Source organism: Hyperolius riggenbachi, chromosome 2, assembly GCF_040937935.1.
Source record: "Hyperolius riggenbachi isolate aHypRig1 chromosome 2, aHypRig1.pri, whole genome shotgun sequence".
NCBI classification, from domain to species: Eukaryota; Metazoa; Chordata; class Amphibia; order Anura; family Hyperoliidae; genus Hyperolius; species Hyperolius riggenbachi.
This window is the reverse complement of record NC_090647.1, coordinates 32,873,413-32,900,699: the sequence shown is the minus strand read 5'-3', so window position 1 is coordinate 32,900,699 and position 27,287 is coordinate 32,873,413. Positions and strand designations below refer to the sequence as shown.

The 27,287-nt window shown below is 47.1% G+C and overlaps 2 protein-coding genes across 5 annotated transcripts in view; one reads left to right on the top strand and one right to left on the bottom strand.

Moving 5' to 3' along the window:
* The window catches only part of XRRA1 (X-ray radiation resistance associated 1), an 83,315-nt gene extending 78,579 nt beyond the window's left edge, over nucleotides 1-4,736 (bottom strand). Inside the window, exon 1 of one of the 3 annotated variants that reach the window (XM_068266617.1) lies at nucleotides 4,613-4,736. In XM_068266617.1, the coding sequence (XP_068122718.1) occupies nucleotides 4,613-4,721 (109 nt within the window). In that variant the 5' untranslated portion in view covers nucleotides 4,722-4,736. Of the gene's footprint in view, nucleotides 1-3,999; nucleotides 4,069-4,612 lie in introns of those variants that run through there. The other 2 variants (XM_068266619.1, XM_068266618.1) reach the window with 2 other exon arrangements.
* Nucleotides 4,737-4,779: 43 nt separating this feature from the next.
* Nucleotides 4,780-27,029, top strand: SPCS2 (signal peptidase complex subunit 2). 2 transcript variants are annotated; one of them, XM_068266620.1, is made up of 5 exons: nucleotides 4,780-4,890; nucleotides 14,318-14,401; nucleotides 17,294-17,454; nucleotides 19,864-19,998; nucleotides 22,907-27,029. In XM_068266620.1, the coding sequence occupies exons 1-5, from the start codon at nucleotides 4,852-4,854 to the stop codon at nucleotides 23,091-23,093; spliced, it is 606 nt and encodes a 201-aa protein (XP_068122721.1). In that variant the 5' UTR covers nucleotides 4,780-4,851; the 3' UTR covers nucleotides 23,094-27,029. The 2 variants fall into 2 exon arrangements, with proteins under 2 accessions (XP_068122721.1, XP_068122722.1); XM_068266621.1 differs by lacking the exon at nucleotides 4,780-4,890 and adding an exon at nucleotides 5,034-5,538.
* Nucleotides 27,030-27,287: the final 258 nt, after the last annotated feature.

Sequence of the window (27,287 nt, the reverse complement as noted above, 5' to 3'; positions counted from 1 at the left end):
CCCCCCCCCCTCAGAGAGGATAATGGAGAAGAGGGAGATTTGAATGTTAAGTGGCTGGTCAGTGGCCAGATAATGCCTCTCTTGCATTTCCACCCAGCTTTAACCCTCCAAAAATATATGATCCCTGCTCTTTATGCTCTCCTGGTGTCAGCCCTCACTCACCCCATCTCCCCCCAGGCCAGGCTCTCTCAGAACCCTTCCCTACACACCAGTCTTCACTTTTCCCTAACCCCCCTGAGCATGCTTCATTAGCCCCTGCTGCACCCCCTTCCTGACCCTCAGCAAGCCCCACTCTCCAGCACTCTTAAGTCTCTCTCCCCTCCCTGGCAGCAGTGGCATAGGGATCGCCATGGTGGCCACTATGGGCTCTAGAGGCAGAAAACTTTTTTTTTAATACAATTTTCAAATCATCCCGGCAAAATCTATGCACACCTAAATGTGGTTTTGCAGTAGCACTGCCATATTGGGCTCTATTCATAAAAGGTTACCGCAAGTTTTCCGCTCAAAACAGCGGATTTTCCTGTCCATTTAGCAAAGTGGGCATTCATAAAAGCTGTTCCCGCATGAAAATCTACAATCCCCCAGCTGAGCGAGAAATTTCCGCCTTCTCCAGTGTTTTTCTAGATTTATCTAGAAAAATGTAACAAAATGGCCATTCATAAAGTTTAGAGGAAGCGGTATGTGAACGGGAAATACCGCTTCCTCTGATTTTGCGGATTACATACAAGTGAATGGGACAGACCTCCCAGAGAGAGCAGCGCACGGAGGGACTCTGCCGGCTGAAGTGTTTCCGCATGCCTTCCGACCATTTACCGCCAGCCTTCAGCGGGAGATCTCCGCTCTTGCATCGCAGCTGGCAAGATTTTTTTGAATGACCACCCAGAAGTGTAAAATACCGCTGCGGTATTTTACCTCTACGAGTATTTACGCCACAAGTTTTTTATGAATAGAGCCCATTATGTGCTGTTCTGGAGGTAACGCTGCCATATTATGTGCTGTTCTGGAGGTAACACTGCCATATTATGTGCTGTTCTGGTGGTAACGCTGCCATATTATGTGCTTTTCTGGAGGTAACGCTGCCATATTATGTGCTGTTCTGGTGGTAACGCTGCCATATCATGTGCTGTTCTGGAAGTAACGTTGGCATATCATGTGCTGTTCTGGAAGTAACGCTGCCATATCATGTGCTGTTCTGGAAGTAACGCTGCCATATCATGTGCTGTTCTGGAAGTAACGCTGCCATATCATGTGCTGTTCTTGAAGTAACGCTGCCATATCATGTGCTGTTCTGGAAGTAACGTTGGCATACCATGTGCTGTTCTGGTGGTAACGCTATCATATCATGTGCTGTTCTGGAAGTAACGCTTCCATATCATGTGCTGTTCTGGAAGTAACGCTGCCATATCAAGTGCTGTTCTGGAGGTAACGCTGCCATATCATGTGCTGTTCTGGAAGTAACGCTGCCATATCATGTGCTGTTCTGGAAGTAACGCTGCCGTTATCATGTGCTGTTCTGGAAGTAACGCTGCCGTATCATGTGCTGTTCTGGAGGTAACGCTGGCGTATTATGTGCTGTTTTGTTGATTTCTGTGTTTGAAGGTCACTGTCTAATAATGTTTGAAAAATTAAGGGTGTGGCTTAAGGCCGCACAGGGGGTGTGGCTTAAGTGTCCCTCTTTCTCATCTTTAAAAGTTGGGAGGTATGGGATAACGGTTTTCGCGCGCAAAAATTCATGCATTTTTTGCGCATTAACAGTCGCATTAGTGCGATAAATTCACATTTTTGTAAAAACATCGCGTTAACGTGCGTACGCGAATTTTTGCACTTGAAAATCGTTTTATGGCAGAAACCATTTTTTGCAGGCTAAAACGCGCAAAAAGCCTTGCTAAAAGTTAGCACCTGTAATATCACAGGCTGCGCCACTTTTAGCAAGAAAATATAGACAGTCACCAGAGTCTTTACTACAGATCACTTAAATATGGGGTGCCCCAGGGCTCAATCCTCTCTCCCCTGCTTTTCACAATTCACATGTTACCGCTTGGAAAACTAATCCAAAAACATGGCCTGATATACCACTGCTATGCAGAAGACACCCAACTATATCTTTCCTTCAAGCCTGGTGTGACAGACCCAACTGTAACTATAAACGCCTACTTACGTGAACTACAGCAATGGATGAATGACAACTGGCTGAAACTAAATGCAGACAAAACTGAAGTCCTTCTGATTGGAGGGCAGAGCATGATAACAAAACAACTTAACTTGCAGTCTTTATCACTGGGAATAGGAGGCACAGATCTACGCAGCTCTGATCATGTGCGTAGCCTGGGAGTTCTAATTAATGGGGATTTAAACTTCAGAACTCACATCTCTGCTGTGGTGAAATCATCCTATTTTCACCTGAAGAACATTGCAAAAATCAAGCACCTCATCCCCCCAGAAGATCTGCCAACCTTAGTCCACGCCTTCATCACATCCCGACTGGACTACTGTAATGCTCTCTACACTGGCCTTCCAAAAAAGGTCTTGTACCGCCTACAGCTGATACAGAATACTGCTGCCAGACTGCTAACCAACCAACCTCGTCACTGCCAGATAACGCCAGTCCTGCACTCCCTTCACTGGCTACCTATAGAATGGAGGGTCCTATTCAAGATCGGCCTACTGACATTTAAATCCCTGAATAATCTGGGCCCTGGATACATGAAAGATATGTTGCAGCTGCATAGCAATCCCCGCATTCTCAGATCCACAGGTTCTAATAATCTAGTCATACCCAGAGTCCACTTGGAAACTTTTGGTCCCAGAGCCTTCTGTCTTGCTGCCCCTACGTTTTGGAACTCCTTACCTCAACAGATCAGGACAGCTCCATCCCTGGCAGTGTTTAAATCCAGACTGAAAACCCACCTGTTCAGTTTGGCATTTGCAGAATTGTAACTTTTGTTGTGTGAATACTTCATCCTACTAATTACTGAATCTGAGAGAGCCTAAGCGCTTTGAGTCCTATGGGAGAAAAGCGCTATAGAAATGTTATTGTATTGTATTGTATAGATTAGTCCTGTGAGTTTGCTGTGGGGATATCCTGACACTGGAAAAGAGTAGCAAAAGTTCCACTGCGCTCTCATTTGCAATCAGTATAGCCTAGGGAGAAAAACAAACTGCACATCGCGTGATTCTGCCTTTACAATGCACTTCTATAACACGGCCCGTGCAAGTGTGAAACGTGCCCTCACTCGTGACACCACCACCGACATCAAAAAGGCTCACCAGATTCAAACCACCTCGTTTACCAGGTGGATCTCAAGCTCAATATTGTGCTTCACTTGGTCCCTCAGCAAACCACACCATTTAGCAGATGCAAACTTATTTTAATCTTCTTAAAAAACTTCAGATAAAAACACAATAAAACACTTCATTGCGTAGTATGTTATGGCAAATGACTTTACAGCCGCGCTTCTCGCGCCAATCTCCTACTTACAAACTTCAAGAAAAGTTTAGGCGTATCTTAGCGGTGATCATAGGGCCCTCTTAGGCTTGTGGTTGGCTCCCGGGCGGCGTCCCGCACTTTGAAATTCCCCACACTACTCAGGCTTCCCTTCGCTCACCGCTGCTGGTTTCCCAAGCGTGCTGACGTCACGCGTACTGGCTCCACCCTACGCGTTTCGTCATCAACCAGACTCATCAGGGGCTCTGAAAAAAATCGCGTTAACGCGCGCACACGAATTTTTGCACCCGAAAATCGTTTTTCTCACAAAAACGGTTTTTTCACGCTAAAACACGCGAAAAGCCGTGCTAACAGGCGTGTTAACAGTTATCGGAGCTAGTCTACTTTAGGGGACCCACCGCAAATCCCCATAGACACTTTCACCTGGGCTGCAAAACGGAACAAATGTCTTCCGTTTGCTTGTTTAAACCTCCACAAGCCTTATATCCCTGGGTAGCTAAGCATGTCCTCTAACGAATTTTGCGGTTTCGGTCAAAAAAAAAGTTTGAACTGACTGTACAGGAGCCGCCGAACGGCCGCAATTTCGGGTCCGTCAGCCATCTTTGTTCTGCTCTGCAGGTCGTTTCTTCCTCCTCATTGGAGGGGATTGTTGGGTGGGGGCGTGCCAGCTTCTGTCGGCAGCTAACGAACCCTCCAATGAGGAGAAAGAAAGGACCTGCACAGCAGAAGGAAGATGGCCGACGGAACCGAGATTAAGGCCGTTCAGCGGCTCCTACACAGCCCATTTCAACTTTTTTTTGACCGAAAACCTCACAGTTCGTTACAGGATATGCTTACCTATCCGTGGGTATAAGGCTTGTGGGGGTTTAAACAAGGTGAAAGCGGACATTTGTTCCGTTTCTGCAGACCAGCTGAAAGTGTCTATGGGGATTTGCGGTGGGTCCCCTAAAGTAGACTAGCTCCCAGTTATCATCGTTTTGTGAATCAAGCCCATAGAGTTAGAGTAAAAAGTTGTCCGGGTGAAGCGAGGACCGAGCCAGCAGCCCAGCGAGCGAAGCGGGCAAGGGGACACTAATTCCACTAAAAAGGAGAATATCACTTTAAACGTATGCTATTTTGACAATGTATGCTGAAATGTTGGAGCACCGGCATCACATCACACATTACCCGGCTGCTGGATCCTCACCCCGCCGCCATCCTCCTGTCCCCGGCCGTCTCCTAGCAACACTGGACGCTCTCCTCTTACCAATTCCCGAATCCTGCCCCTTTCCTCCATCCCCTCGCTCTGGCTCCGCCCCGTTTCCTTCGCACTGCCGGGCACTGTAGTCTCTTGTCGGGGGCGGGGCCGGGGCTGCGAGGCGACCAATCAGCGCTCGCCAGGTCAGGAGACAGCGGGATGAGACAAGATGGCGGCGAAAGGCGGCAGGAACGGGCTGCTGGAGAAAGTAATGGGGGTTCGGGGGGTGTGAGGGTGGATCTGGGGGGTCTTGTGCCGGGAGGAGGAGGGGGGAATCGGCTGTGGCTGCCACAGAGGGGAGGGGCCTGTAACCCTGGAGGCGCTGTTACCCCTGGCAACCCAGCATGGGAAGCCACACTTCAGTGGTTGTTCTGAGTAACTGCCCCGTTATACGTCAGCCCTGAGGAGGCCAATGCCAGGCAATCCCATTGTGTGTTCATATTACCTCTATATGGGGGATACTGCCTGATAATAGATGCAATTCTGGATCACCCATATATCATATAATATCACATGTTACCTCCATATGGGGGCTGCTGCTATCCTGGATAACCCATATATTATATGACATATATCACATATACCCATATTACCTCTATATGGGGGCTACTGCCTGTGTAGTGATAATAGAGGCTTTCTTGGATCACCTATATGTTATATGATATATATCAATATTACCTTTATATGGGGGCTGCTGCCTGTATAATAACAGAGGTGATCTTGTGTCACACACATACATTTCCTCCAAATAGAGACTCCTGCCTAGTCAATGATTTATAGAACTGGTACCTTATTTCACTCGGTATCACATACACTACGACATATGGAGACTGCTGCCTAAATAATGATTATAGAGGTAATCCTTTGTTACTTCTACGTTATATCACATGCATACATTCGTATAGGGGTTTTTGCTTATATAACCAATATATTATTAATGATGATTTATAATCTATTATTGGCTGCTACCTGCTTAATATTATTATTATTATAGGTGATTCTGGGCCACCCCTGTTTCCACTATATGGGGACGTCTGAAATGTCTGATAAAGTTCATATTCGATCCTAGCATTTTACTTCTGCGATCAGTCATGTAATGCGCATGGATAGTCATGGTTATCCACAGCTTTTGAAGCTGCACATGGTAGGCTTGCATGCATGCAGCTGTTACTGGCTTAAAGGACAACTGCAGTGAGGGCCCTTTTCCACTAGCGTGTTTGCGCTGGCTGAATCGGAAAGTTGCAAACCGCTAGCGATTTTACAATCGCTACGGTTTGCTTTTTAACATAGGAATCGCAGTAGGTCATTTCCACTACTGCGATTCGTTTTTTACAGGAACGCGAACGCGCGGCGGAACGATTATTGCCGCGATTTTGCTATGCAGTGCATAGCAAAATCGCGACCGCAAACGTCGGGAATTCGCCGCAAATTTTTGTACTTTTGCGATTCGGCAATTGCTAGCGTTCAGCGTGAACGCTAGCGACTGCTAGTGGAAAAGGGCCCTGAGAGGGATATGGAGGTTGCCGTATTTATTTCCTTTTAAGCAATACCAGTTTCCTGGCTATCTTGCTGATCCTCTGCCTCTAGTACTTTTAGCCATAGACCCTGAACAAGCATGCAGCAGATCTGTTGTTTCTGACATTTTTGTCAAATCTGATAAGATTAGCTGCATGGTTGTTTCTGGTGTTATTCAGACACTACTGCAGCCATATAGATCAGCAGGGCTGACAGGCAGCTGGTATTGCTTAAAAGGAAATAAATACGGCAGCCTCCATATTCTTCTCACTTCAGTTGTCCTTTAACATCTGTTGACTTTCCAACAGACACTGCAGATTGATGTCTGCAGATAGGTGGTCTGTTGGCACTGTTAGCGGACACACTTGGTCTGGCAGCCTATGCAGCAGAGAATCCATATTCTCCACGTATTGCTGGAAGTGTGACTAATGTGCGGGTCATCCAGAAAGTAACAGGCATTTGCATTTGTCTGCCATGCAAGGGTATTCTTTCTGTAATGTAACTTGCATCTATCAGGTTAATCTTTTCTCGACCACGACCACTTGTCACATGACTGCAGAACGCCAGTAACTGTTTGTTCAACGGCATTAGGGCTATGGCCCACTAGATCGCAGTTAGCCGCGCTTCGGCAATTTCAAAAGCACTAGGCTAATAAAAGTCAATTCAGGAAAGCGCACAGGAGCAATTGTGATTAGGGAAATTGCAACCGCGGATCCTGCAGTATTTTTGGACAGATTGCACTCTAATACAAAAGATACACATACTGGAAAATCGTTTTGCAATTGCAGCAATTTCACTGCGTATTAGCCTCTATTCAGTCGTGTTTGTCTCTTTGCGACCTCATGGATCACAGCACGCCAGTTCACTAGGCGAACAACTAGGTCAAAATTTGACCCCCTCAATCTACAGTTCGGGGCTAAGTCCTGTACAGCTTATAGATCCCTGTCACCAATTTAAACAGGTGTAACTTCTGACAGGTACTTTGAAAAATGGCCATACCGTTCTCTGAACAGCAAATAAACAGAAATTGCATAGGTTTAAATAAAAAATTACCCATAGCCAGTCATGTGACCATAGGCCAAGCCCTTCAGGCATTTACCCCTCCTTCTGCAGGCGGGGCATTGAACCACTGCAGCTTCCTGCTGCATGGTCTGGGAGTGTCTTTAGTGTTCTGTATGAGAACATGTGACCTGGGCTGCCAGTCACCTACCTTCTTGCATGGCCTTTGCCGGAGGACGTTGACATGGTTTTTGCAACCTCCCTCCGAATAGTATCTTTTGGTAGTGGCTGTGGTCCAGGCTGCCACTCACTCGTCTGTAAGGGGCATATCCCAAACAGACAGATTCAGGGTGGCCATACACTTATCAATTTCTTACCGTCTATATGTGGCCGATTCAATCACTGTGATAAAATGTGCTAGAAATCGATGCAGCAGACGGGCCCGTTAGATCGATTTTTGCCTGAAATCAAACGATTGCTCCATACGGAAGATATTGATTGGCAAAGGGTTGGGAGTGACAGCAGATCAACTTCCCAGAGCATTACACTGGATAGATCAGTGCAACTCTGCAGTTCGATACATTTTTAATGGATTTTCCTAACATTTTATTAGAGTAACTGTCAGGCTGCAAAAGCTAATTTAAACCTCTATTCTCCTGTGTTAAACAGTTTAGAAGGAAGCCAAAAAGGCAATGCTGAAGTTAAAAATCTCTCTTACTTTTGATGTGTGCTGAACAGCAAGGCTGTTATTCCCAAGCTCTTAAAAGTAGGAGAGGCCGCATAACATACTGCAAAGCATTCTGGGGCTGCTTCTCCTCACCTTGGGTCCTCCCCTCGGCTGCTAGTGAGAAGTTACAGGCTCATGTTACAGCAGCTTGTAATGCAGTCCAGCTCACAGCACTGAAAAATCACAGGGCAGAGTATACTGCATGAGTCCGCTATTGTTCCTAGCCACATGGCTAATTAATATTCACTGCACAGTAGTGTTGTCCATTAGGATCTTTTTTGTGAGTCGAATCATCAGGAAGCAGAGAGGACACAATTGGCCTCATAGGAGACAGACAAACATAGAACCTGCCATGAGCTGTCAGGAGCATCATTCTCTGCAAATACTATATAAAAATTCTGTGAAATCCACAGGGCTGTGGAGTCGGAGTCGTGGAGTCGGGCAATTTTGGGTGCCTGGAGTCGGAGTCGGGAAAAAATGCACCGACTCCTAATGAATTTGTAACTGTAATTAAAATAGAAAATATGATAAAATTTTCTATTTCTCAGATAATAGTCATTAAAAATAATGTATATATACAGTATATATACAGTAATAGCTGTGCTTAGTCCACAAAAATGAAATAAACCAATCAAAATTACCGTAGTTACTTGTGCTGCTTCAATCAAGCAGTCCCCGTATTTTTAAGGTCAGATATACATATCTGATTGTGACTGTATATATGATGTGTACACAGGAATCTCATATATACTAAATAACATCTATGCTGTAAGAATAAAGCCTGATGTGTAGCTGTGTCACTAATAGAGATGGTCAATGAGATGGAAATAATTCTGCACTGATGCTGATTTATGCAAATGTATGCACTCCCTTTGCTGATGAAATCAAATAATTTGATATGTTAAAATTTGGTTTGGTGACTACAAATTAAAGGGTACCTGAGACGGATGAAAAGTAAAGTTTTATACATACCTGGGGCTTCCTCCAGCCCCCTTCAGGCTAATCAGTCCCTCGCTGTCCTCCACCACCCGGATCTTCTGCTATGAGTCCTGGTAATTCAGCCAGTCAGCGCTGTCCGGCCGCATGCCGCTCCCACAGCCAGGAACATTCTGCACCTGCGCAATAGTGCTGCACAGGTGTAGTATGCTCCTGGCGGCGGAGTGTGTGCATGCGCACTACGCCCGACTGGCTCAAGTACCTGGACTCATAGCAGAAGATCCAGGTGGTGGAGTAGGACAACGAGGGACTGATTATCCTGAAGGCGGCTGGAGAAAGCCCCAGGTCTGTATAAAACTTTAATTTCATCTGTCTCAGGTTTACTTTGTTACACAGTAGTACTATACTCTACATATGCACTCCCCACAGAGCTGCAGGGAATCCACTGAGAATGCTGTGCACATTGAACACAGAGGTGTTGTCTGTCACCCATAAACTTTGTTCAGATTGTGCATGAAGAATGTGTAATAGAGGAAGAATCTCCTCATTCCCCTGCAGAGCACCTGCACATCATTCTTACATGTACCCACACTTACATTGCCTAGGGCCTGATAGATGTTCTTTGTTCCGGCCTGTACCTTTTACAAGTACTCTTACCAAGGACTAGTTTTAGTCTAAAGGGAATAAATATAGTAGTCTACATATCCTTCTCACTTCAGTTGTCTTGTAAAATTCCTAAGCGTTGGCAGTTAAGAGACGAATTTCATGTTACATACCTTTAATCAACAAAATTGTAATATGCAAATTAGAGGAGTCGGAGTCGGTGGAATCCTAAACTGAGGAGTCGGAGTCGGTGGATTTTTGGACCGACTCCACAGCCCTGGAAATCCAAACGTGGACAGTGAAATGCATATGTAATGTAAGTACAGCCAATATTTATCTACTGATATATTTGGTTTTTTTTTTTTCTCTGAGACCTCTTACCTAACAGCTCCTCTTTAAGAGGCCTTTTTGGTCCTTTGTTTATGCACTCCAATGAGTTCTGTTTCACCATGAGCTTGCTGGGTAATCTGTAAGGCCTTGTTCACATCATAAATCACAATCACTGACGCCAGCGTTTTGCGATTTTGTGAGTGATTTTTTTTTTCCTTAGCACCTCCCAGCACTTCCCTTCGCGTTAGTTTTTTTTTTTTTTTTTTTCAGCGCTTTTCTAAGCACTTTTGCAGAGCGACTCTTTGACCCGGAAAAGAATAAATACAATGTATTTATTCTTAAAGCTAATGTAACCCGGGTTTAAAAAAAAAAAAAAAAAAAGAGGCAGATACTCACCTAAGGAGAGGGAAGGCTCGGTCCTAATGACCCATCCCTCTCCTGGTGGCCCCGGTGCTGCACTGGCTCCTCCGTTCTCGTCCCACGCCGAGGGGACTTCGGAAGTCTTCGGGAGCCGAGTCCTTCCGAAGACAGGCGGCGCACACGCGAACGCGTCATAGAGGGTGCGCACACATGCGCAGTGTAGAGCGGCCTGTCTTCAGGAGCACTCGGGCTCCCGAAGCATCTCCGAAGCCTCCCTTTGGCCGGGAGACATCGTTATTTGACCGAAACGGTCGAATACTGCTACGAGGGAGCCAGGACAGCAGGGGGCACCGGGAGAGGAAGTGCTCTATGGGACCCAGAGCCTCCCTCTCCTTAGGTGAGTATCTGACTTTAACCGGTTCCCATTTGCTTTAAAAGCGCTCAGGAAATCGCTATACAAAGCTCTTTTTCAAGCTTTGTGATTTCCCTATACCTGCCATTGAGGCAAATCGTCCTGAAAATGGTCCAGGCAGCGCTTTGGTGAGCGGTTCGGAATCGAACCGCTCAGATGTGAACTCTCTCATAGGGCGCTTAAAATAAAAAATCACGAAAGCACCCTTAGTGTGAACAAGCCCTAACTCTGGGCGTTTCAAGTCCTCCATAGTCACATGAATCCATGGCATGCACTGATGAGGATCAACCAATCCGAAACAGTCTGTATGTATGTTGGAATATTGTGAATATTGCGGCACTGGGATTAACAAGCTGACACGTCATTGAATTCTGGCGGTTCTGGAGGTGTGGCTAGCTTACAGGGATAAAAAAAGAGATTATTTGCATGTTCAGTAGTGATACACATCATATGCTCACTCCAACCTGGATTGTCGCAAATTCCTTCTCTTTTAAGAAGGTAAACTTTTGTTTTTAATGAATTTTAGTAAGTGCATCAGCTAGACCTCTGTCTGATGGTCGAATCTGGTGGCCATCTATAAGTGTACGGCCACCTTTACAGTCCACATGCCCAGCCTGCAGTCACGTGACCACATGCTTTTAGTAGCATAAGGGTGTCTCTGATTTTGCATTTGGTTTCTCTTCTGCTTGGAGGATTCTGGGAGGGGGAGCCCTATATTGGCATTAATGGAATTTATGCTTGAAATGCGCGATAAGCTCAGAAACGAGGAGGAGGAGGCGTGAGAGTAAACGGGCCCATAATTTCCGTACATAACTTTATCTCCGCTATCCAGCAGAATATTATCGCTCCCCCAGCCCGCCATAAAGCCGCCCCTCCTCGCCGTACCCCGCAGAGCCGCCGTTTACTGCCGCCGTGATAAAGCTTTTACAGATCACTTTAACGCAATCAGAATAAATCGTTCCCTGGCAGTATTTGCCTTAGGAGATATTACAACAGATTGAGCTGCTGCAGTTTCATTACCTGAATAGACCTTTTAATGTAGTCGTAATTTGCCCAGGAGTTGCGGGATAAAAGCCATTTGTGGGAAGTCCAGCACAGAATCCCTTCACGTCCCCCAGATTTATCTCCATAAAATATGGCTTATTTATGGGCCGGGTGGTTTAGCATTCACAGCCCTTCCTTTATTTCCTGCGGAGGAGCGGTGTAGATCCTCGCACACGGCCAGACGCCTGATGGACAGCCAGCTGACTGCCGGCCGCAGGTGCTCCGGTAATGGACGTCGGGAGGAATGACTTCACATAGATGGATCTCAATTATGTGGGGAGTCAACAATCCCTCCAGAGGGCTCGTGGGGGGGAGGGGGGGGGTAAGCTTATGTCTATTGAGAAATAGAGTCCCAGCTGTTGGTTGTGTTAGATAAAAATTAGTCAGGAGAGGTAAGCGGCCGACTCTGTATCCTATCATAATTGGTACTGCAGTTATGTGGCATTATTGATTAGCGTGAAATGACACCACTCCTTCCTTTGTTTACAAGCTGCACAGATTCTCCATTTATGTTTACTAATAACTTCCTACTTCCCTGCTGCACTCTGCTCCTGCTAAACACTCAAACTCCACCTTCATATGTCTCTCCAGCCACTTCCTGCTCTGCTACTGCTTACCTGCTCCACTCTGCTCCTGCTAACATTCCAACTCCACCTTCATATGTCTCTCCAGCCACTTCCTGCTCTGCTACTGCTTACCTGCTCCACTCTGCTCCTGCTAACATTCCAACTCCACCTTCATATGTCTCTCCAGCCACTTCCTGCTCTGCTACTGCTTACCTGCTCCACTCTGCTCCTGCTAACATTCCAACTCCACCTTCATATGTCTCTCCAGCCACTTCCTGCTCTGCTACTGCTTCCCTGCTCCGGCTAAACACTCCAATGCCACCTTCATACGTCTCTCCAGCCACTTCCTGCTCTGCTACTGCTTTACTCTGCTCCACTCTGCTCCGGCTAAACACTCCAATGCCACCTCCATATGTCACCCCAGCCACTTCCTGCTCTGCTACTGCTTCCCTGCTCCGGCTAAACACTCCAATGCCACCTTCATACGTCTCTCCAGCCACTTCCTGCTCTGCTACTGCTTTACTCTGCTCCACTCTGCTCCGGCTAAACACTCCAATGCCACCTTCATATGTCTCTCCAGACACTTCCTGCTCTGCTCCTGCTGCACTCTGCTCCTGCTAACATACCAACTCCACCTTGATATGTCTCCCCAGCCACTTGCTGCTCTGCTCCTGCTGCACTCTGCTCCTGCTAACATACCAACTCCACCTTGATATGTCTCCCCAGCCACTTGCTGCTCTGCTACTGCTGCACTCTGCTCCTGCTAACATACCAACTCCACCTTGATATGTCTCCCCAGCCACTTCCTGCTCTGCTGCTTCCCTTCTCCACTTTGCTCCTGCTAAATACTCCAAGCTCCACCTTCATGTCTCCCCAGCCACTTCCTGCTCTGCTACTGCTGCCCTGCTCCACTCTGCTCCTGCTAACCCTCCAACTCCACCTTCATATGTCTTGCCAACCACTTCCTGCTCTGCTCCTGCTAACACCTTCATATGTCTCCCCAGCTACTTGCTGCTCTGCTACTGCTTCATTCTGCTCCACTCTGCTCCTGCCAACACTCCAACTCCACCTTCATATGTCTTCCTTCTTCTCTAATGAAAACAATTTAATTAAAAAGAAAGGAAAGTTAGTTATTGGCCTGTGTGGGCAGCTAAGATGCTGCACAGTGTGTGGTACCGGTACGTGGGGGCTAGACTATTTCCTCTTTAGTCCTAAAGAAGAGCTCAGTCTCACGGAGAGGATGAGCTGTTCAACATTTATGGGGGGCATCTTATTAATGGTTACAACAGCCCCACAATTCATCAAACACAATAGCAGGGGAAATGAGTCATTTTTTACATAAAGCTGTTTCTAAAACTGCCTCTACAGGGCAGTTTTAAATATAATCGTAAGAAAAAAAATGTCCAATCATAGTTTTTATTTACTGTCTTTACCCTAAAATAAGACATCCCCTGAAAATAAGACCCACCTTTATGCTTGTAATATAAGATATCACCGAAAATAAGACCTAGCTGCACTCCCCCAGCGATCCTCCTCTATCTCCCCCAGCCGTGATGTTGCTCCACCACGGCCTGCTGCTATCTCCCTCTGGCTTAAGCTGTGCATAATTCAGATCAGCGGGGAAAGGCAGCTACAGTTGCACAGTAACGGCGCAGCCGAATACAGGAAGTAAACAGAGATCATTTCCTGTTTACGGCGCCGTTGATACTGTACAACTTTAGCTGCCTTTCCCCGCTGAGCTGAGATTTGAATTGAGCACTGCGTAAGCCGGAGGCGGCAGTAGCAGCAGCGGGGTGGGTAATATGACCTGCTGTATTTACACTGGCAATATAAGGGGGGGGGGGGGGGGTGGTTCTGGAAATATACTGGGTGAGATCTGGCTATATACTAAAGGGGATCTGGCTACCGCCGCAAAATATAAGACCTCCCAGAAAATAAGCCCTAGCACATATTTTTAAGGTGAAATTAATATGACAATGTCTTATTTTTTGGAAAACTGTAAAATTATATAAGGGGTTTTTGTTTTGCAGCCTTTGCATGCCATGAATCGTGAAATTACAATAAATAGGCTGAAACAGATGCAGGCTAATGCACACATAGAATCATTTTTAATGAATATTGTCCTGTTTATTTGCTTTTGTAGTGGAAAATTGATGACAAGCCAGTTAAAGTTGACAAATGGGATGGATCTGCCGTGAAAAATTCCTTGGATGATGCAGCCAAAAAGGTAACCCAATCGTGTTGTCATTACTCAGACTTGTGTCTCCAGCATTGCTTTATATCAGGGGTGTCACACTCAAATACAAAGTGGGCCGAAATTGAACACTGGGACCTAGTCATGGGCCAACCTCAATGTCTACTGGCCTCCTTTCTTTTTTATAAAGTTCCCTGGTGTCTAATGGCTCCCCCCCAACCTTTATACAGTTCCCTGGTGTCTAGTGGCTCCCCTCCAACCCCTATACAGTTCCCTAATGGCTCCCCTCCAACCCCTATACAGTTCCCTGGTGTCTATTGGCTCCTCTCCAACCCAGATATAGTGCCATGGTGTCTAGTGGTCCTCCCTCCCCTATACTGTTCCCTGGTGTCTAGTGGCCCCCTTCCCCTATGCAGTCCCCTGGTGTCTAATGGCTCCTCTCCAACCCAGACACAGTTCCCTGGTTAACTGACAAGATGTAATGTAAATAAGTATATAATATAAATGTATTAGAACTGAAACAGAGGATCAATGCTCAGCACTGAAAGGGTTAAGCACAGAACAGCTTCACAGGACACTTGGCAGCAGGGGAGAGGAGCCCTTCACAAATCATGTCTAGTCTACACTGCACAAGCTGTGTAGAAGTGCTAATAAGCCCTTCTAAATCTGCACCAGTTTACGGATGGATTTGCACTTTTCTTAACTTTAATGCAGTTCTAGAAAATCACGCTAAACTGCCACTATTAAGTAGAATTTAGGAATGTTCTTATTATCATGCAGAACTGTTCCTCCTGCTGGTTAGAACAGTTTGAGAAGAAAAAACTGTCAGTAATGCGCTGATAAATCTGACCCACTGAGATGATCAGGCTGGCCGGGTCTCTCCAGGGCTATGGAGTTGGGAGTCGAGGAGTCGGGTATCTGGCAGTCCTGCTAATCCTTATAGCCATAGCCCCTGAACAAGCATGCAGCAGATCAGGTGTTTCTGACATTATTGTCAGATCTGACAAGATTAGCTGCATGCTTGTTTCTGGCATTATTCAGACATTACTGCATCCCAATAGACCAGCAGGACTGCCAGGCAACTTTTATTGTATAAAAGGAAATAAATATGACAGCCTCCGTATATTTCTCACTTGAGTTGTCCTTTAAAGAGAGTCTGAAGCGAGAATAGATCTCGCTTCAGACCTCATAGCTAGCAGGGGCATGCGTGCCCCTGCTAAAACGCCGCTATAGCGCGGCTTAACGGGGGTCCCTGTCCCCCCCAAACCCCCTCCGTGCAGCGGGGGAGCGCTTCCTGGTTGGGGCAGGGCTAACCGCCGCAGCCCTGCCCCACGCGCGTCTGTCAGACGCGTATCTCCGCCTCTCCCCCGCCCCTCTCAGTCTTCCTTCGCTGAGAGGGGCGGGGGAGAGGCGGCGATGCGCGTCTGATAGACGCGACTGGAGGCAGGGCTGCAGCAGTTAGCCCTGCCTCCAGGAAGAAGAATACGAGCGACCATTTTCCGACCAACTTTTGCGGGGGGTGGGTTGGGGGTGAAGGGACCCCCGTTAAGCCGCGGGATAGCGGCGTTTTAGCAGGGGCACACGTGCCCCTGCTATATATAAGACCTGAAGCGAGATTTAGTCTCGCTTCAGTGTCTCTTTAAAGATAATATGTGAGAAAAAGACCCCTCTGTGGGAACTTACCTCAGGAGGGGGAATCCTCTGGATCCTAATGAGTCTTTCCCGTCCTCCTAAGCCTCAGGGACCCAGCATTGGCTCCCCGAAAATACAGCCAACAAGGGTGTCAGCCGTGACGCTCATTTACCTTCCCCCGGCTCCAGTGCAGGTGCAGTGGCGGCTCTCCAATCAGACTCATGCGGAAATACCCGAGGCCCGCTCGGGTCTGCTGTACTGCGCATGTGCGAGTTGCTTGCACGCTGAAGTGGACCTGATTGGGCTCAGTTATTTCTGCCTGAACCGGATCAGAAACCATTACTGCGCCTGTGCTGGATCATGGTAGGTAAATATTTACCTGGGGGGGGGGAGTTTCCAGCGCTAGCTCGCCGAGGCTTAGAAGGACAGGGGAAGCCTCATTAGGATCCAGAAGCTCCACCTCCCGAGGTAAGTATCCCCCAGACCAGGGGTAGGGAACCTGTGACTCTTGTGATGGCTACATCTGGCTCACATAAAAATCAGTAGGGTTTGATCACTAAGCTACACTGCTCAAGCAGCGCAGCTTTGTGTGGCAGCGCAAGTAACATTTTCAAAGCATTGCACGTTACTGCTGTAGCATGCACTACTAACTTACTCACGCTATCCCAAAATGCACGGCTGCTTCAGTTGTCCCACCCTGGACCCTGTCAGGTCCAGTGACTTTGTAGGACGAGATCCTAGCACAGCACTTTGGCACAATAGGCTGCCCATCACTTGACAGGCAGCCTATTGGGCCAAAGTGCCGGGATCTCGTGCTACAAATTGAATCAACCCCTAAGTCAGCTAGCTAATTGTACAAGCTATTAGTCAGTATTTCTCCTGTCTGGCTCTCGGGGAAATTGCTGATGTTGCTGAAACCCAAGAGAAGCTGAAGACGTGTCTGACACTTCCGCTCCCCAGCGGATCAACTGTATACACTTCACCATGGCAGCAGGGACGCAAGCCCTACTGTCCCATTTTTAAACATATTGTATGGCTCTCACGGAATTACATTTTAAAATATGTGGCGTTTATGGCTCTCTAAGACAAAAAGGTTCCTGACCCCTGCCCCAGAGGATTGTTTTTTTTTTTTAACAGATTTTCTTTAACCTAAAAGACACATTTAGTGTGTTTTCCTCTTTACATACTCATAGAATTAATTTTCTGGCCTGGATCAGAGACTTATGAAGTGCTATTTTTAATTGTGCTAAATCTGTAAGGATAACTGCTAACCATGTGCCGCTTGGATTTCAGGTCCTCCTGGAGAAATACAAGTATGTAGAGAACTTCTCCCTGATCGATGGCCGTCTCATCATCTGCACCATCTCTTGCCTCTTCGCCATTGTGGCCTTGGTGTGGGATTACTTGCATCCCTTCCCCGAATCCAAACCTGTTCTGGCCTTCTGTGTCATATCATATCCTTTCAGTGACAGGGCCCAATGAAAACTTGTGTATTGTATATACTCAAGTATAAGTCTAGAAATTTAGTTCTGATTCACTTCATAAAAGTATAGGGGTCGACTTATACACGAGTCACGGACAACACTGAGCACACTGAGTAATGTGTGTACTAATAGTGACATTCCCTTTTGTAGCAATTTACCCAGTGGTAAGTGATACTTTGAGTAAATGCCAAGAAAGCACAGGTCTGAAAAGTACTGGACACAATAATTGAAGGGGGGGGGGGGGGGATACTGGGCTGCAGGAAGGGGAGTGAATAATTGAAGCACTTGGGGGGCCTGGAGGAGGTATTGGCTGCAATTATGGGACAGGAAGGATTAATGGATGCAATGCTTTATGCAGTGCAGTCATTAACCCCTCCTGAGACCCAAATGCAGCCATTAACCTCCCAGGGGGCAGCGCAGCACTATTTTTTTTTTCTTATTTCTAAATCATGTAGCTAGCCTAGCGCTAGCTACAGCGGCATCCTCCCAGGATCAAGCCCGTCCGGAAATCCCATTCTGAATGGGATTTCCACTAGGGCGTCTCCTGTCGCCATGGCGACGGGCGGGATGACGTCGTGACGTCAAAGGGAGTCCCGATAAACCCCTCAGCGCTGCCTGGCACTGATTGGCCAGGCAGCGCGGGGGGGGGGGCGGCAGGTAGAGGCGGCGATCAGGCAGTACACGCGCCTAGGAAAGTGCTAGCTGCGTGTAGCAAAAAAAAAAATTATGCAAATCGGCCCAGCAGGGCCTGAGAAATCCTCCTGCGCAGCATAGCCCGAGCTCAGCTCGGGCTTACCGCCAGGGAGGTTAACTGTGCTGGATAGACTTATACTTGAGTCAATAAAAAATTCCAGCTTAAGAGGTTTGAATATTGGAGTTGACTTATACACGGGTTGACTTGTATTCGAGTATATACGGTAGTCATGTTACAAGATGCTCCATGCAGACGCTCATTTGTTAAAGGAAAACTAAAGCGAAAAGCAAATAAAATCACTTTGTTACCTGGAGCTTCTTCGAGCCCCCTGGAGTCCGGATACCTTCCAGCCAGCAGCGGCGACCCTATCAAAGCTATCTGGCTACACGCCTCCTCACCGTGTTCCTGTGCTGTGGGGGGGATAGAGGAGGCGGGGCCCGGCACTGGAAGTCGGGGGATGCAGGGACTTCAGGACGGCATCGCGGGAAAGGCTTCTCTGGTAAATATAACTTTCTTGCAGGCTTACAGATTTTAGTATTTACTCTGGAGGTCCTTTTTCAAGGTGCCCATACATCTTCCAATGTTGTTGCCCAACCAGTCAAATGTGTTGATTGGACATCCTGGTAAATCCTGGTCGATAGCACGTGTGGCGGTACCGGCGATCAGTATCACAACAGGTGTCAGCTGCCCTCACCCCCCGTTTCCCGTGCGCTGTTAAAGGATACCACAACTTAAAAAAAAGGAAGGGGCGGTGGCTAGGGAGTGAAAATTAGATACTTACCGCCTCTCTTGCTCCCTGCCGTCAGCCGCCGGTCTTCTCCAATAGATGCCGGTGTTGGGCGACTCTCCTGACCTCTAACTTGCACATAATGCGCCGCGTAGGCACAGTATGTCTGTTCACCGCTTCTGTTGGGGTGCATCATTTCGGCAGAAGCAAGTTCACTCCCCTGGCTCCTCCTTCATAGCGTCTTGCGCTCCACAGAAGGAGGAGCCAGGGGAGTGAACTTGCTTCTGCCGATTATGCGCCCCGGCAGAAGCGGTGAAGAACGGATGTACTGTGCATGCGCGGCGCAGTATGTACGGGTTAGAGGTCAGGAGAGTCAGCCGGCATCTATTGGAGAAGACCAGCGGCTGACAGCGGGGAGCAAGAGAGGCGGTAAGTATCTAATTTTCCCTCCCTAGCCACCGTACCTTCCTTTTTTTTCAGTTGTGGTATCCTTTAAATCTCACCTTTCCTGATGTAGAGACTCCCAGCCTCCTCCGCCATCACCCCCATTTGCCACTAGCCATGTGTGACGTCACAACATGCGCCCACGGGGTGGTGCTCAGAGTGATGGTAGAGGATGCTGGCAGGTGAGATTTTACACTGCTTGGGCACTGGAGAGGGGAGGCTGATCGTTAGGCTGAAATCGTTCAGATTCGATCAGAAAGAGAGATCTGTCTCATCGTTGATTTGCCCATACATCACTAGATATATGGGCACCTTCACAAACTTATTTCCGTGACAGGACCTGTTCCATCCCAGTCTATTAGTGCGGTGTCTCTGCCTGCAGCTCGGGATAGAAGTGGCCAGGAGGGGCGCTGCAAAGAAATGGCTTCTTCCTGTCTTTCCCAGCTGTGATGTTGGGTGTTGCACGGGACTAGAAGTAATGGTCTACACACAGTTTTCCTTAACTGATGCCCACCTATTTCCTGATGATGGGGGTCCTCACCGTTTATACCTCATACAAGGAGAAGAGCATTTTCCTAGTGGCGCACAGAAAGGATCCTGCTGGCATGGACCCGGATGACATCTGGCACCTCTCCTCCAGCCTCAAACGGTAAGGATATGATATCGTCACATAATTCCTTTCACTATTGTGGGGCATCCTGCCATCCCCTACTGTCGCTATTGCCACGCAAGTTGTGTTTCAATGATTAAACATCTTCAGAAATACCTCTCCATATACAGCTCCCTTTCTCACGCACGTCATCTCCCTGTACAGCTCCTCCCCTTGTGCAGGACCTCTCCCTGTACAGCTCCTCCCCTTGTGCAGGACCTCCATGTACAGCTCCTCCCCTTGTGCAGGTCCCTGCATGTACAGCTCCCTCCCTCGTACAGGTCCTCTCCATGTACAGTTCCCTCCCTCGTGCAGGTCCTCTCCATGTACAGCTCCCTCTCTCGTGCAGGTCCTCTCCATGTACAGCTCCCTCTCTCGTGCAGGTCCTCTCCATGTACAGCTCCCTCCCTCGTGCAGGTCCTCTCCGTGTACACCTACCTCCCTTTCTCATGCAGGTCCTCTCCATGTACTGCTCCTTCCCTTGTGCAGGTCCTCTCCATGCACAGCTCCTCCCCTTGTGCAGGTCCCGTTCATGTACAGCTTCTCACCTTGTGCAGGTCCCGTCCATGTACAGCTCCCTCCCTCGTGCAGGTCCTCTCCATGTACACCTCCCTTCCTTGTGCAGGTCTTCTCCGTGTACACCTACCTCCCTTTCTCATGCAGTTCCTCTCCATGTACTGCTCCTTCCCTTGTGCAGGTCCTCTCCATGTACACCTCCCTTCCTTGTGCAGGTCCTCTCCGTGTACACTTCCCTTCCTCATTCAGGTCCTCTCCATGTACAGCTCCTCCCCTTGTGCAGGTAGGAGTCCTTAACTCCAGTAATCACGACTACCCTAAAAAGATTTTGCTGATTTCCAGACTCCAGATTACTTTCTCCTCTAAGCATGACCTCCGTCTTAAATGAACGTTAAAAGGGGTGGAGGGGGAGAGTTGATAAAGTGTTAGGCTGGCCATGCCTCATATTTGAGACCCCTAGGCCACCGCTCACAATGCCACAGGCCTTACCTGCTCACCCTATGAACTACCCCTCACTCATTGGCCAGAATAGTAGGTGGCTGTTAGTGGCTGCAACCGATACGCCCTATTCCAGGCTTTCTGAACCAGGGTTTACTTGAGGACTTTTGTAGGAGTTTCCTGGCATTAGACTTTTCCGTGACCGCGGCCTCAGCTGGCGGGGCGAGAAACTTTCAAAACTCCTCTCTGGCTCCTCTTCACTCAACTTCTGCCCATTCTGAATGCTAGCTTCCCTACTTGTTATCACTGACACGATAGTCATGTGACTTGTATGACACATGACCACTATATTGTAGTGATGAACAGACACATGGGATGCCAGAAATCAAACACTAACACCTGGCAACTACTAATGGGAGCACAATAATGGAGGCCATGACATGGGTGCCCTGTAAAGGAGAAACACAGAATTGGGGCGGTTACAATACTAGTTTAGCCACACCCATTTTTAAAGACCACACCTACCATAAAGTAAACTCCTTCGCTATTGCAGGGGTTTCATGAGATCCAAAAATGAATTGAAGTGTTCCTCCGGGGTACAAAGTTTGAAAAAGGCTGCCTTATTCCAATAGCTGAGAAGGGGAATTATGACTGGCCCATGTGCCCTCCTAAGAGAGACCATGCAATCACTGGAATTTTTAAAGGACAACTGAAGTGAAAGCAATATGGAGGCTGCCATATTTATTTCCTTATAAACAATACCAGTTGCCTGGCCGCCCTGCTGATCTCTGGCTGCAGTAGTGTCTGAATCACACACCTGAAACAAGCATGCAGCTAATCCTTTTCAAATTCATAGGTTTCCTCCGGGCACTCTGGTTTCCTCCCACCTCCAAAAAACATACAGATAAGTTAAATGGCCTCCTCCGTAATTGGCCCTAAACTACGTTACATACACTACACGATACATAGACATGACTATGGTAGGGATTAGATTGTGAGCTCCTCTGACAGACAGTTAAGTGGCAAGACAATATGCTCTGTGCAGCGCTGTGACAGATTTTGACGCAATATATAAAATATAATAAACATCTGATCTGCTGCATGTCTTTTTCAAGATCTATGGCTAAAAGTATTAGAGGCAGAGGATCAGCAGGACAGCCAGGTAACTGGTATTGTTTAAAGCGGACCTGAACTCAGAATTTCCTCTCTGCTCTAAAAGATACGTAGCAGCATAATAACCTTTAACCTCCTTAGCTGTAGAGGTTTACCTGCCGATCGAGACCCGCTGGAATTACTGCTGGATTTTTACTAGCACTAAGCTAGCTAGAAGTGTCTGCCGGCACCCCCCGATTGGCCCCAAGCCCCTCCATTTGCCCGCTAGATACAATCGGGGGGGGGGGGTCCGTTGGTGCCGGAAGACAATACTAGCTAGCCTAGCGCTAGCTAGTATGTAATGGAGGGGGAGAGGGGGACTGATAGTGCAAAACCTCCTGAGCAGCGTGATGCCCAGGAGGTTAAAGAAGAAAGAGCTGGTACAAATAATGCAATAAATCTGCACAGTTTCTACTTCCTGCTTTCATGGAAGCAGACATATTAGTAACATCCTGTGCTTTTAAATGAGTTTATCTGCCGTGGCAGTCAGCTGACACATGGAAGGGATCAAATTATAATTTGTGATTAGACACAGATGAGGGGAATTAGATAGTTTCCTTTTGTCCTGTGCAAGAGTTCAGGCCCACTTTAAAAGGAAATAAACATGGCAGCCTCTATATCCCATTCACTTCAATTGTCCTTTGAGGCATTTCATTGTGTCGGAGGGGGGGGGGGGGGGGGAGTTGGGTGCTCTTCTTAGTGTTCCGGACGAGGGAAAGGAAGCTTTTGGTTTACATGGGCTTTAGCAGACTCTTTGTCTTGAAGATCTTACACGATGCTCCTCTCTCCATCTTCTCTGCAGGTTTGATGACAATTACACGCTGAAGGTCACCTTCATCAGCGGGAGGACCAGGCAGCAGCGGGACGCCGAGTTCACCAAATCGGTCGCCAAGTTCTTTGATGAAAGCGGCACATTAGTCATGGACATGTTTGAACCGGAAGTTTCCAAACTCCATGACAGTCTGGCCATGGAGAAGAAGACGAAATAGTCCCGGGGGCCTTGCTGCCATGTTATCGCTTACAAGGAATAAAGCTAAAGCGGTATAAGAGGAATGTTTACCTTTCCCCTGCCTCGGGGGTCTGTAAAGCCACCGATTTCACTAGCGACGCCGCTGTAGACAGCGGTGGAGACCTCACCGTTCTGCCCGAGGGCCCATGACAAGGTTCTGTTCTAAATTCTCTTACTGCTTTCATTCCAGTAGAAATCACAGCTTATGTAGGGATTATATCCATACTACCAACATTCCTCCAGAATCTCCCGAGGCAGATGGGGTCCAAACAATACACGGCAAACCAATTTCCCCAAATATGTAGAGGAGCTTCATAGGGTTCATCAGGTTCCTAAACTGACAGCGCTGCTTAAAGGGAGTATTGTAGGGGGCAAAGGGGGAAAAGAGTTGAACTTACATGGGGCTTCTAGTGGTCCCCCGCAGACGTTCTGTTCTGTTCACCGATGATTCGGTCCCCGCCCCCAGTTCACTTCCAGAATTTGCAACTTTAAAGAGACATTGAAGCGGGAAAAAAATTATGATATAATGAATTGGTTATGTAGTACGGATAATTACTAGAACATTAGTTAACAATGAAAATATTCTCATTTTTATTTTCAGTTATATAGTGTTTTTTGTAACATTGCATCATTCTCTAATATTTGCAGTTTACACACTACTCGGCATTTTAAATGTTTTTACAGAGCAGGCTGTGAACTGTTGACCTGTCCTCTGGCAGAGAAAAAGAAAATCCTTGACTGACAGTTAAGATAACAAGTTGCAGAAGACAGAGCTCTCTGCGACTTTGAAAGTCATAGAGCTCAATGGCTTTTTTGTTTAGATAACTGGAGTTTCTAAACTCTTCCTGTACTGGAAACAATATGAGACTCATATCTGTGCTCCTAATGTTTTATTTCTTAGCTGTACTATACATAGAAATCATATCATAAATTTTTTTTTTCGCTTCAGTGTCTCTTTAAAGACGCAAAACCACTGCGCCTGCGCGGCCGTGTCCTTGCTCCTGCTGACGTCCCTAGGAGCGTACTGCGCAGGCCTTCTGGCTGTTCAGTACGCTCCCATTGACGAGAGCGAGGAGAAGGTCGCGAAAGCGCAGTGGCAAATTTCGGAAGTGAACAGGCGGCAGGGATTGGAGCATCGGTGAGTGGCTGCGTGAGCACAGAACCGCTGCGGGGAACCATTAGAAGCTCCAGGTAAGTTCAACTCCCAAGATGGCTAAAGGCCCATTCATTCTGTAGAAAAAAAAAGCGGCATTTTCTGGGAGGCAGGAAAAAAACGCAATCGAACGGTGAACGAATCCTATGTTATTAATAGGATGTGTTCACACTGTCAATCGCAACACGCATGGCCTGAACCGCAAGAGCAAACTGCTGAGCACCTGTACTTTTTCCGAAACCGGTTTGTGATTGCACTGCAAATCAGACTTAATGTAAGCCTAGTGGGAACAGATTGTGTCCTCGCTGGGCTGGGTGCCACATGAAAAACAATCACCTGTCCTGTGGGGTCGGTTCCGCAGCCGCCGTTTCGCCCACTGCAGGGGATCGGAGACCAAAAGAAGCATGGGGCACCCTATTGGTTTTTCAAAAGCCCAATGGGAATCCTGCTGCAATAGGAAAATACTCATTAGTTCAATGTGGACCAATGGGTATCCTCCCTGTTGCTAGGTAGGATTCATATTGATTCTCTACAATCCAACATGGAGTCCCCATGCTCGTGGTGTCCGATTGGTTCCAGGACGAAGGCGGGCAGGTGCTGACGCAAACGCAGTGGATGGAAACAGCACCCACTGCGTTTACGTCACAGTATGAACCAGGCCTAATACAATTGTAATGCATTACCTCCTGGCTGCTTATTATTTACCTGCGTCATTCTTGCCACCTCTATTGCCTGAACTGAAGCTTTTTATTAACAATGTATTTTACACATTTTGAATGCGTATAAAAGTTTACGTATCCCCCATCCCCCCCGCCGATATAATAAAAATAATTACCTGTTGCACAGGTTTATTACCGCTGAGCTTCTCGGTCTAGAGGTCAAGGTGCAGCTGTCTGTCTCTGTCAGAACCTGATCTCCTGCAGTAAAGGAAAGGGGAGGAGGGCTCCCTGCTGACTGCCAGCTATGCTCCTCCCATTGCTACAGGAGGCGGGGTTCTGACGAAACACAGGAGGGAACGAGCATCTGCCAGACATCTTTAGTAAGGAAATCATCAACAAAACTATTTTCTTTTTAATAAAATTTCATACGCGTTAAGTACTCCGCTAATAAATGCTTGTTAGAAATAGTTCATACAATAAGACGCAAAGGATTTTGAGTTGATGTAAATTTTATGCAGCTTAAAAAAATGGATCAATCAAATGCTGCATTTATTTGGTCCATTTCCAAACTGCATGTATTTGCATAACATTTGTATCACCTGACAGTCATTGACTGTCCCTGGTCGCTAGTCTATGACTTTGCAGCAATCTCAGTTTCCAAACACTGAAAACTCCCCGCTGAATGATACATTTCCCAGTTTTCCCTTCAGTGGTGGAGGATTGCTTCTTATTGGGTATTAGAGGGTAATACAGTTCTGGTTACAGAAATTCCACTGATGCTAATTGCATTGCTTAGTTATAAATCTGCAAGCCTGCGCCCACCACCTTGTGACCGCCAATCCCTTGATCCTCTGCTGGCAGCCATCTTGAAATATCAGGGAGTAGGTAGTTTGATTTTCCATCCATTCTTTTTTCTGAGAGTTTTGCTGCTGGTTTTAGTATGGAAATCTATAGGGACAGGCATAAACATGAGTCCGTGACTAGTTCTCTTTAGGAGATTAGATGTGAGTGTTGAGATTTGCAGACTTGTTACAAAGGCCCTTCCTGCATCCTGTTACAGAGTTAGCGGAAGTGTACGAAACCCTTGTAGGAAAAAATATTCTGCTTCTGAATTATTGCATTTTTCACAAGAAATAGTCACTCTAGCTACTTCCTGTCTCTTGGACCACCTGCATCCAGCCAGGGCTGCCGAGGTCCAGACCACGCCTCCCTCTTCAAACCCAGGTCCATAAGGGTTATTGCTTATTACGCCGGTGTCTGACATAGCTCTGCCTCCTACTAGACTAGAAGACGTTACTGTAACTTTCACACGACTGCTACAAGTTAATCCCCTGTAAGTGTACTGAGGCAGTGTCAAGTCTAAAAAGTATTGTTGGGATTACTACTTTACAGGATGTGCGTACTAGCTCTGCCCCGCCTCTTCCTTCTGTCCACAAACCAATGAAAGCATCTTTAAAAAGAGGGGTGTAGCTGAGACAAAAGTCAAGGTCTCTATTCAGTGTGGGTCTGATATTGTGCAGAATAGGACAAGGCCTCGCTTCAGTGTGAACCTGGGATTGAGCAGAATAGGACAAGGCCTCGCTTCAGCGTGAGCCTGAGATTGTGCAGAATAGGATCTGAGGCACTAGCCTGGAAATAGTACACAGTGATCAGACTGCTCTGCTGGATGCATGCTGGTTCCAGGTGTGACACCAATACTACTAAGACTGGAAGATCAGCGTAACGACCGGGTAACTGGCATTTTTTTTAAAAAAAGGACGAGAGCCCCCCTATTCTGCTTACCGGTTTTTATTCAGCCTTGTCAGTTTCAGGTTCCTTATGATTAAACTCACCTCTATCTAGTGACTCCCCCGCAGTGGTCACCCGTACACAGACCGCCTTTTACTGGACCTCCCGCTGAATTTCAGGGCAAAACTTTGTCACGCAGAATTCTGTCCATTCTTTGTTTTATTTATTCAATGGGAAGTTTTTTGTTATTTTGTACACCGTGGAAGGGGGCGATATAAAGCAGGGAGGGCAGTCCGTCTGCTGTATCTGTAAAGCTTAGCTTTGTCTTAAGGCCGACTCCTCTTGTTATTATTAATAAAAGAAAAGAGCATTTTTACAGGCGGTCCTGTGTTTCATTCTGTTCCCTCCCACCTCCAGCCCTCTTGTTTCTCCGCTGTTGTTTTCTCCGCTGTTGTTTTCTATGCCTGTTTTCCAATTTAAAAAAAAAAAGTGTAAGTGGGTTGTTGACAGTGTCACTGGCTGCCGTAATGAGAAGGGTTCAGGCACATTTCCTGTCCCTTTAAAGGGAACCTTAACTGAGAGGGATATGGATGTTTCCTATTAATCAATACCAGTTGCTTGGCTGTCCTGCTGA